The sequence below is a fragment of the Euprymna scolopes genome, chromosome 5 (assembly GCF_053919585.1).
Source record: "Euprymna scolopes isolate OS-2025 chromosome 5, ASM5391958v1, whole genome shotgun sequence".
Taxonomy (NCBI): Eukaryota; Metazoa; Mollusca; class Cephalopoda; order Sepiida; family Sepiolidae; genus Euprymna; species Euprymna scolopes.
The window spans coordinates 73,733,660-73,745,746 of record NC_136486.1 but is presented as its reverse complement, the minus strand read 5'-3'; the positions used below and the strand labels follow the sequence as shown (position 1 = coordinate 73,745,746).

Sequence of the window (12,087 nt, the reverse complement as noted above, 5' to 3'; positions counted from 1 at the left end):
AATATTTTACCACTTCCATTGATCTTAACCGATTTTGGCCGTGACTTCTCAGCAGAAAAAGTATAGAAATCTAAGATTATCGAGGAATTTGAGAAATAATAAGCCTATAACACACCTCAGATATTGTTCTGCTGTTTGTGCATATTATATTTGCATGAAATATCTTGATTTTTAATCCTATCAGACGGGAAAAAATGAGTTCATTTTATTTATATAGAGATATGTTAAAATAGTTTAAAATAAAACAAAGCTAAAAATTCAAACTTTTACAAGCTAAACTTTTAATTGAAACTTAAAATCATTAAACCTTTACATAAAGTTGGCAGACTTCATGGAAAATAAAAATTTCAGGGTTTCCTGAAGGTTTCTACTTACTTGCCTCCCTATGAGGGTAAAACTAACCACTAGGTTGTTTTTTTAATGTGGTGAAAATCCATTTCTCAAAAGGGGTCACTTTGACAGGAGACGAAAATAAAAATTTCCCCAGGCCATTGGAGTAAAGAAAGTCTAATTTTCTTCAAACTTAATGTATTAATTTCATAATAAAAATGTAATCTAAATGAAATAAGATGTGAAATCTAGTTCAAAACTAGATATGTGAAGGTGCACACACAGTTGAAATCTCATCACATATGATCCCTTGTCAAAATAGAGTTAGCCACAGAAGACTAACCAGTATTTTATGAGAATCTTTGGAGCACCTCCTTTTTTTTCTAGCACTCTAGATAAACCCGATTCCAAGTGTAATTTATCACTTTGCACTAAGTTGCATGGATGATTTGCAAAAATGAAGACTTAACAGTGGATGTTATAAGATTTTTGCCACAGGATTTGCAGTTTCTTTCCGTCTATGGCAACCTAACCTGGTACACAGACTTTCACCAGGCCATTTTAAAATTTAAAGATATATATATATATATATATATATATATATATATATATCTCCTACTAGTTTTTTAAACTAGGAAGATTCGTGGCTTGGCATTGCTCAGGATTTCATTTCTCCCAGGGAGGGGAGAATTAAATTTGAAACATAAAATAACATTATAAATTTTGGTAAATGTGGCCTAGTAGACCAATACACAACTCACCTTTAAAAACTTTTCTAGGGGTTTACAAGTGTGCTGAAAACGAATATCACATTTAAAATTGGGGCTGGCAACTAGCTTTCACGATATTGCAAACATACTTTTCCGCATATTTCATGTAGTAATGTACATGACGGCCATATTTGTTTATGCTGCGTGCAGAAACAGGAAGTGGGTGGAGGGGGGGGACGATGTAATGAAATTAAAAGATGAGGTTTTAATTTTTTTTAATAACAATTTATTTTTTCCGGAAGGAAAGAATAAATAAATAGGTAGGTTGCGTATTGGTCTACCAGGCCACATTTACAAAAAATTGATTCAATTTATCATTTTATTTTGTTGCAAATTGAACCCCCCCACCTCCTAAAATTTTAATGAAATAATTGTTCATGTTTTTGCTGCTCTCACCAAACTTGAAAAAAAAATGCTAACACATCTTGTTGAATCTTGTGGCCAAGAAATAGGTGCTCATTTTACATTAAATTTATACAGGAAAGTAATCCCCGACTCTAAAATATTAAAATTTTCAAACTTTCTTTCATATTTTTAAAGGCCGTTTAAATGTCATAAGTAGATTTCCATTTTTTCTTTAGGATTAAACGACGCTGGGTCACATCAAAAATATCAAAAATACCAAATATTTTAGGTGTTAGTTTGAAATCACTGGGTTTTCTGTACTTCTAAAGAATTTGAACTGAACCAGACTTTTACAAATCTGATCGTTTATCAATTGCTAACATATATCAAATATTTTTGAGGAAGAGTTTAGATAAGTCAAATTTATCTATAACATCAATCTTTAAATTACAATGAATATTTATTTGCTGATTAGGAGTTCAGAACTAAAGTTATAAATATTCAAATCGAAATACTTATTAAAACAAAGAAAACTGTCCAAAATTGGTTTGTTTACTTACACGTTTGGCTGACCAGCATTGTCATATTCATCTTCCATATCTTTGCTTCGCCTCTTTTCACAAATGAAGATAATAATACATAAAATAACGACTTCTGCTACTATACCAAGGAATGGCCACAAAGCCGCAAGCTTGTCTGGAAATAAAAATAATTATTTTTTTCAAATAATCAAATAGAAATTGGTCATTTGAAGAGACAAATTAACAAAAAAAATAAAAAGTTAAATGTTTTTGTTATAAAACAAATGAAATGTAAAAACTTTCAGTTAACGCACATTTCATTTTTCTTTATATTAACAATCCTAATATTGATCAGGAAACGTTTCAGGTTTTCCTCAGATTATCTTCAGAATGATTATTCATTAAAGGCGAGGTTTTCTCCATATTTAAATATGATTGTTTAAATATATGTACATCTAGGTTTATCAGACTCAAATCAAGTGATAGCAGTGTGACATGCATTCTAAAACTTAGTATTAGTAAGAACAAAAGGCGATATATAATTGATGCCGATAGGAAAAAAGTGAAGATGTTACCTTTAACACGAACTAGGACAGTCATAGATGTGCTGTTAACAGAGTTAGTAGCAACACATGTATAATCGCCCTTGTCAGAGAATTGCAGATCAAAGATGATGAGCGTTCTATTCTCGTTTAAAAAGACTCGGTTTGTGGCGTCTTTCTTTAAAGTTTCATTATCCTTTTTCCAGATGACACTAGAAAATGGATGACTCTGAACATTGCATTCCAAGTGCAATTTATCACCTTGCACTAAGTTGCGAGATTTTTCCATAGACTCGATCCAGGGGGCCACTGTGAGAAAAAGAAACATTTCAGATAGTAATACAGAAAAGTTAGCAATTACGAGTTTTAGAGAATTAAAATAATTTTGAAAAATATGAACTTTTTTTTTTTTAACAGATGTTTCAATTTCAAACGTAAAAATCATTCTAGAATTAAAATTTAAGAGCAACAAATTATTTATTCCTCCCACTTAAATAAAAAAAAATAAATAAATAAATAAATATGGTGGTGATGGGGGAGGGCATAAATCTATTAAATAATTTTTTAAATTTGGGTTTTCTCTTTATCTTCAGATAAAAGACACGTGAGAACTAACAGCTGAGTTGTCATTTGAAGAAAAACAGTTTGAATGTGCATGAATGCAAGTGTAAAAAAATTTATAAAAATATACTCAGCTAAACAAAAAAAATCTATAAAAATATACTCAGCTAAACAAAAAAATTTATAAAAATATACTCAGCTAAACAAAAAAATTTTATAAAAAATATACTCAGCTAAACAAAAAAATATCCAATAAAATAAATTGGCCAGAAATACCTTTGCCAAGAAAGTGTGTGTGTGTGTGGGGGGGGGGGGTCATTCTAAATTTGGCATTAAATCAAAATAGTTTGTAAAAGTTTTTTTTTTTTTTTTGTGATCACAAATTTAATCCAATTCTGATTAAGGTGTGAATAATCCAACAAATGGAATAAGATATGAAAAGAACTTACTATTCATGTTAACGTCAATAGAAAAATCCTGGTCGTCAATTTTGAACACACAATTATAAAGTCCTGCATCTCTGCGTCCTAGAAAAGAAAATTGGGAGGGAGGAGGGTTAAATCAATGTTATTTAAACAGCTTTGCTTACATTCAAGAATAGACATTTGCTAAGGATTACAAATTTAAAACTGCACAACTTGTAAAGTGTTCATAATTTGATTGTATTGGAAAGATCAGTACTGATCTTTTAGAGAATTAAGCTAAAGTATTGTAATACCACAAGTTTGAATCTAAAACTATGGATATGAAAGAAAGTTATAAAAGATTTTTGATAATGTTTAGAAAGATTCACTGCCAAGATCTACTAGAAGGTGCTAAGGAGTATGGTGAAGCATAGATGGAGGAGTTCGTAGCTAAACACTTCAGTTTTCTAGCAGTACTCCGCTCCTGCATACAACATAGGCGTAGTTGCTCAACAATGTTCCTCACCCAATTGCAACTGTTTTGATTATTTCTTCTGAGAGCATGACCAACAAACATGCCTATATCACGGTAGACTTTCTAAAGGCTACCATCGTGGAGACGTTTGCCACTACAAAGATATGGTTGCAAAAGTGTGGGACATTTTGTCCCTGCCTTGTCACCTCTGCTAGCATTGAAAAATCATGTAGTTTGTAATGGTTGCTAAATAAACTGCTCGGTCTCTGCATATATAACTTCTTTTTTTTCTATTGCTTGTTTTGTTTTCTTTTTGTTACAACACCCTGTAGATCTAAGGTTTTGGAAATAGAATTAATCTGTATATTGATACCTTTAACAATTAGCAGACATGAAAAGATTAAAAATATAAGTTTAAAATTTGGAACAGAGGGTGAAATGCATTCTTGCTTGATTTGCTTTTTCTCATTAATGTTTGTGTGAACGAACGCATTTATATAGAAATTGTTTTTATAGAGAGGAGGATTTTTGAACATTTTTATTGCTTTGACTTTTTTTTTAGTGTTATTATATTTGAAACAATGTTTTCTCATCTTCAAACTTTTTTCTACTTTGGGTTCTTATGAATTTATCAACTGGGTTGTTTTATTTGTTCATAAATTGTCCATATGTCAAATCTAATCTGTATTTCAATTTAAAATTTTTTTTTAAATAAATTAAAATATACAGATTAATTCTATTTCTAAAAGCTTAGATCTACAGGGTGTTGTAAAAAAAAAAAAAAAAAATTTGTATATGCAGAGACCCAGCAGTTCATTTCTTTTCTATTGCTTATTTCATTTTCTTTTTGTTCTGTAGATCTAAGTTTTTGAAAATAAATTAAAATGTACATATTAATTCTACTTAAATTTCTTTTTTATTGAAATACAGATTAGATTTGATATATGGACAATTTATGAACAAGTAACCCAGTTGATAAATTCATAAGAACCCAAAGTAGAAAAACGTTTGAAGATGAGAAAACATTGTTTCAAATATAATAACACTAAAAAAAAAAAGTCAAAGCAATAAAAATGTTCAAGAATCCTCCTCTCTATAAAAACAATTTCTATATAAATGCGTTCGTTCACACAAACATTAATGAGAAAAAGCAAATCAAGCAAGAATGCATTATCATTCACCCTCATTCCAATTTTTAAACTTATATTTTTCATCTTTTCATGTCTGCTAATTGTCAAAGGTATCAATTTTAAATAAAATAAAAACTAAACCAATGTCAGTTCTGTTACTCTTTATTTAACATTTTGTATTAACTTTTAATATAAATATAAAATTCTTGAGATGGTTTTCCAATTTTATGACTAAAATTGAATTTTTTAAATTTATGTACTTTGTAAGATCTACATATACTAAAAATAAATATTTCACTAGCTACATGATGTTAATTTCCAATATTTCTCACTTCGTTTTTTTTTTTATATATTTGCAATAACAAGTTTGTAATTAAATGAAAATACCAAACAATTAAAAACAATTCATTGAAATAAGAATGTTCAAAGAGAAAAGTAAAAAATTTTATGATGCAAAATGAAAAAGAAAAATTACTTACTGGGTTTAGTAATTTCAAGGGTGTAATTTGCTTTGTCTTCTTTGTATTTAGTTTTGGGTTCAGAAACTTCAGAGAGCATAGTATAGTTCTTTGTCCAGTAAAAATCTTTAACATAACTTTTGTCAAGATGCTGTAATTCACATTTTATCATAGCAGGTTCCTTAGATACAATAACTATATCATGAGTAATCACTGAAAAAAAAAAAAAAAAAAAAAAAATTATCTAAAATACAAGCAAAATGTTATAAGCAGTTCTAATAAATGGAAACTTGGGCATATTTGATAATTTGACAAATATTTCAATTATGAAAAATACAAAATAGAATCGACTGAGGTAATTTAAAAAATATTACCATCATCAAGTTGGAAATTCTGAAAGTGCAGGATCGCAAAAAGTGGAATTTGTAGCAAAGTTCGTTGTAAAAATATTTGGCTTTATCAGCAAAAGTAATTGGTTCAATTCACTATTTTGTCATTGAAATCTGTCAGTCTGCACAAAACATACTTTAAAAACACCCAATTTATGTGATTAGTGTTGTTCAAAGGTTATATGAAAAATTTTTTTTTTTTTTTTAAAGAATTAAAGACTGAAATATTATATAACAGGGTTTGCACAGATTTTCAATGTCCATTTTCACAGACTATTCAAGGTTTCAAAGTTTTTCAATACCTTCTCCAGAGAAAATTCAAGTTGTCAAAACAAAATTTGATATATAAACAATGATATAATTAATCAAAAAAATTTAACTAACAACAGGAAAAGTCATTTTTATTTACATACAAAACATGTCTATTTACATTCCCTACCCACTTATATTTGGCCAACCAAGTGCAATTAAATATTATTTTCTCCTATTGTAGATATGTATGCCGTGTTAGTTTTACTTTTAAATTTCCAATACTGTGGATACAAAAGTTACATCCCTTTATCACAAAACTACCCGATGTTTTTATATAAAAACATCGGGTAGTTTTATGATAAAGGGGTGTAACTCTTGTATCCACAATGCAATTTCAAAGCAATATATTTCTATTTATATTCAATATTTAAAAAATATTTTATCAATACTTACAATAATTTAATAGTATTTATTTTGATTTATTTTAAATATTGCAATACAAATTTTTTACCTGACAAAGAATACTTTCAAGGTCTTTTAAAGGCATTTTCCATTTTTTTCAAGGTAATCTTCATATATAATGTTTTGATTGCAAAAATTCCCCTCTGGACCAAAGTACTGTAGATTTGCCACAACAGATGCCACACAAATTCAATACATTTACCCTGAAGGCCACTATCTTATGTAACTTACGACCACCATTTTTGCCACATTTATTCGTTATAATAAAATACTACATAACATCTGATGAGCAACATCACAATCGCCTACAGAAGAAGTTCCTATTTTTCTCTCAATATTTAGTGCTTCATCACTACCAGTTGAGACCTAATAAAATTCTATATTTTTCTACAATATTGTGCTTGCACCGCCATTCGGTTATTACATATACACATACATACATACATACATACATACATACATACATACAAGCCCCCCCCCCCCCGATTCAAAAATAAATCCTTCCTTCTCAAATTCCACTCATTTTGATTGGCTGATACCTGACTATTTGCATATTCCAGAATCTACTTCTACAATAAATAAATGAACACTCCACAAATTATACAATATGGTGTCACCCTCTACAGAAGAAAAGCGTGCTTAAAAAAAAAAAAATAAAACTAAATTAAACATTAACCGATTGTCGTCACTCTACAGATTACAATTGTGCTTGGAAAAAAAAATATTAACTGATTGTTGTTGCTTTCTACAGATTACAATTGTGCTGGAAACAAACGAAATTAAACATTAACCGATTAGTGTTACTCTATACAGATACAATAACTTTTTGTGGGTAAATTTTTACATTAGTACCACCTCTACACTTTTTTTAACATGACTTTTATAGGTTTTTGACTATGCTGATTACAAAAATTTCATTTAAATTTGGCAGAGACAAGTACTTTTCGATGGTTGGGGGTGGATCTCGAAAACCGTTCTTAACATGAAGAGGTTGGGGATTGACTACCAACAACAACCGCACTTTTATTGAGGGCATGGGCTGTGTCAACCGAGCAATGTTGATTAATGGGTCCTGCTAGTAATAGAAATATGGCCTTATCAAGTCAAAATTCGAAGACTTTAAGCCTGTGCGAACCCTGTATAAACTATTTAAAGGCATAAAAATAAATTAGCAAAACTCAAAACAAGCTAATATAATCATTTAGAAAAATAAACTTTCCAAAACAGATTGGAAAAAAAAAAAAAAAAAAATATATATATATATATATATATACAAATTAGTTAATCTTATTTAACAAAGTTCAAGTGCATAAACATGATCATGTTCTATTTTGAATTTGTCGTTTTAATCGTAGTCGATAAACTTTATATGCATAATGAATGGTATGAAATTATTTAATATAAAAAAAAGAAAATCCAAACTAGGAAATAAGGAAACGAAAATAGCATATTAAACAAAAGAATAAAGTTTAGTTAAGTGTTAGCTATTTATGATGCTAAATAGCAACTTTAAACTAAACTTATTGAAAAAAAATAAATAATAATAATTTGCAAAAATAAACATAAAAACCAAGAAATAGATTGAACTTTAAGCAATGGAAAAACACTAAAAATGTTTCAATTGAATATTTACATGATTTGATATGATTTTACTCTTCTATCAAATAACATACATTAGATAATGCATTGGAATTTTCCAAACGATATCCCTTTCCACAATATAAATGAAATATTACAGAAAATTGCAATAACATGAATAAAAGTGAGCATTGTTATTGAAGTTCAAAATTTCTTGATAGTTTTTGGAATATTATGAAGAAGTAGATCTTGAAAAAGGTTTTTTTTTAAGGGGGGGGGCAACAAAGTTTCACCTTTTCTCGGTAGTGGTAGACAAGAAAAAAGTCTTTCGTTTCACACACTAGAAGATGGTTTCTCAGTTTGTGCATGTACACAGGCAACAACCATAATCAGTCAATGAGGAGATTGGCTGGTAACAACATCCCATTTATTTTTGTAACTATTAAAACAGGATATATACATACGTTAGACAAGCGATCTTGGAGGTCGGATTTAGAGGTTAAGTTAGAATATCCTTTAATTACAAACACATCTAGAGAAATAGTTGATCCAATGCCAGTTTTGCTTAGGAATAATAGGTCTGGCTTAGTCTCCTGTAATAGAGTTTGAGCCTCTGGAGGTTGGAACGTAGACCCCTGATGTTGGAGAAGGAGACAGCGTTGGAAGTTGGAGATTTGGGTTTGAGTATTTTTTCTGGAAACCTTTCATGATTGAGATTTGGGATTTGTGGAATAGGTCGACAGACTTGCTTAGAGCAGGGCAGAGAGGGAAGGTAAGATGAGGAAATTTTTTTTTTTTTTTTTAAATTTTGTAACACAAGGTAAAGCCGTAACAATTACCCACTAATATGGCATTGAGAGGCCCCACCAGAAGCTACTGCATGGTCCAGAATCCATTCACCAAATGGCAATACAGCAACCCCAGTACTTTGCATCTGCTGATAGGACAGCCTCCTTAGGGATTAAACCAAGGTTTGGGTCCCTGACTATCAGGCGGATAACGTCAGCCCAGTTGAAACGTTTACCTCCAGCACCCTTATTAGTGACATGGCCACAAGGATAGACAAAGGAACAGAGTTTCCAACAGCTCTGGCGACTGTTCATACAAAATACTGCCAACCTAGCAAACAGTTTTTTCTTCTCCCTTTGTCAGAAAAATTACTCATTGAAAAAAAAAAAAAAAAAAAAAAAAAAAAAAAAAAATGAGGACTGAGGGACAAATAAGGAGAAGAGAAAGTAACGAGAGCTGGCGATAACGCATCCACAATGCGTTGTCTACTTTCCATTTGAAAAAAAAAAAAAAAAAAAAAAAGGTTCAAAGGACTTATTAATATTACTTAGTATAAGTCCACAGCATGGGCATGGAGTATGTGCCTACATTAAAGACGACTTTTCATGTGGTAGGGACGTATCTAGAGAAGATCCTAATTTACCATACACGCGTTTCCGGGTTGCACTTGGTCACACTGCGTTTATATTTGCACTCTATCGCCCACACAACAATGGAATTACTATCTTTAATAGCATAACTGAGAAAATTGACCATGTCCTGTCTGAGTACCCCTCAGCTAACATTCACATCTGTGGGGACTTCAATGTTCACAACGTGGACCGATGACGAGGGGAGGTTCTGCCATGATTTCTCCATTGCTTATGACCTCACTCAGATTGTCCAAGAACCCACCCGTGTTCCCGACACCGACGGTCAGTATGCAAGTCTCCTAGACCTCTTTCTCACAACTTGCTATAATCTATGCTCATTTTCCTTTCAGTCTCCACTTGGATCTTCCGACCACTCTGTTGTATCAGTTAAGATAAAAACAAAATGTAATAGGTCTTCAGACATACCTCTCCATCGTACAGTATATCAATACTCTATGTCTGACTGGGATAGCTTCCGTACATTTACATCAGATCTACCTCTACGTGCCAGGTTTAAAAAGGATGTGTCCTCTAGAGGATCAGACCTGACGGAATGGTTATTTGTTGGTATAGACAGTTTCATACCCTCGAAAAAGTTCAAGCAAAAATCTAACAGCCAGACGTGGTTCTCCCCAGAATATGCTGCTGCCATTGCGCACAGAAATCACTTTTTCCATTGCATCCAACGTAATAGAAGTACTAAGACTAAAGCCACTTTCAGGACCGCCAGCAACTACTGTAAAAAAGTAATAAAGAATGCAAGAGAGTTGTATGCTCAGTCTGTCAAGTCCAAGGTAGCTGAGCAGCGGCTTGGTTCCCATCAGTTTTGGCAAATAGCAAACAGAATCCTCAACAGAAGTGTGAGCTCTATTCCAACTATCATTAATGGACCAGAGTTAATCTCATCAGTATCAGACAAAGCCAAACTCTTTGCCAAGAACTTTGCAGCTAATTCTACCCTTTACAACCAAGGCCGCCAACCCCCAGCATTTCCTTGTATATCAGAAAACATGCTATGTGACATACAAATATCTGTATGTGATGTTGCCAAGCTAATCAAAAACCTTGATTCCAGTAAAGCAACTGGCCCTGACTGCATTCCAATTATAGTACTCAAAAGGCTTCAACCAGAACTAGCGCCCATACAAGTTATTTAAGCGTTGTCTTAAGGAGAAATGCTTCCAAACACCTTGGAAAATATCATCAGTATGCCCTGTATTTAAGAACTCAGGTGATCGCTCATCTCCCTCTCAGTACAGACCAATGTCTCCTATGCATCATGAGTAAGTTACTGGAATTTGTGCTAAATAAAGAAGTAGTCAACCATCTCAGCAAAAATAATCTATGTGATGTGCAATATGGTTTCCATTCTGCTAGATCTACAGCAGACGTGCTTACAGTTATATCTCATAGGATTGGCGAATCCCTCGACAGGTTTCCTCTCTAGGGCAATTGCTCTTGACATATCAAAGGCCTTTGATAAGGTATGGTATAAAGGTCTACTTCACAATATGGTATAGCTGGAAATGTTTTCTCAACTATTAAATCATTTCTCAGATAGGTTATTAAAAATAGTGGTTGATGGGCAGAAATCAGAACCTCTCAGTATTAATGCTGGAGTCCCTCAGGGGTCCGTCCTGGGTCCAACTCTGTTCCTGATCTACATCAATGATCTTCCAAACCACATCCTTAGATCATTCGTAGACATTTATGCTGACGACACTACCATCTATGGTAGCACTTCGAAGACCGTAAACAACCAAGTTCTTTCCTCTGATTCTGAGCATGTGGTACAATGGGGAAAAAAGTGGCTCGTTACTTTTAATGCATCTAAAACCAAGCTTTTATCTTTACATCATCAACGCTCTGTTGCCCAGCTGCCATCAATCAAAATGAATGGCTCTCGTCTTGGGGAGGCTTCATGTTTTGACAAGTTTCTGGACTTGACCTTTACTCCCGATCTAAAATGGAACACGTATATAAAATCCATTGCCAAAGTCGCTGGAAAAATGGTGGGATCTTTCTACTGCTCCAGTAGATATCTCACTCCTGATGTAATATATAAAAGCCAGGTTTGGCCAACAATGGAGTACTGTTGCCACATCTGGGCAGGAGCTGCTAGAAGCAGCTTATCCTGTCTTGACAGAATTCAAAATAGACTTTGTAGCTTAGTGGGGGATACCCTTCTCTCTTCCCTGCAACCTCTTGTCCACAGGAGACATAGCGAGCCTGTCTCTGCTTTATCGTTATTTTCATGGCAGGTGCTCATCTAAACTTCAATCTATGGTTCCCCCTCGTCAGACTCTCACGAAAAACACTTGTCTAGCCAGAACCACTATCAACAATTTCCTACATTCTTTATCTGTGCCTACACCTAAACGTAGATTCCATGAACAAAGCTTTTTTAGAACTGCTCTCCTATGGAACTATTCCGTTTGCCTGCTTTCCA

At 32.5% G+C, this 12,087-nt stretch overlaps 1 protein-coding gene across 1 annotated transcript in view; it reads right to left on the bottom strand.

The window, feature by feature from the left end:
• The window catches only part of LOC145276846 (neuroplastin-like), a 46,642-nt gene that overhangs the window by 3,436 nt on the left and 31,119 nt on the right, over window positions 1–12,087 (bottom strand). The window contains exons 3-6 of the mRNA XM_080128209.1: window positions 5,558–5,749; window positions 3,519–3,596; window positions 2,542–2,817; window positions 2,006–2,141 (exon numbers count right to left, since the gene is read on the bottom strand). Coding sequence (XP_079984335.1) covers window positions 2,006–2,141; window positions 2,542–2,817; window positions 3,519–3,596; window positions 5,558–5,749 — 682 coding nt within the window. The remainder of the gene's footprint in view (window positions 1–2,005; window positions 2,142–2,541; window positions 2,818–3,518; window positions 3,597–5,557; window positions 5,750–12,087) is intronic.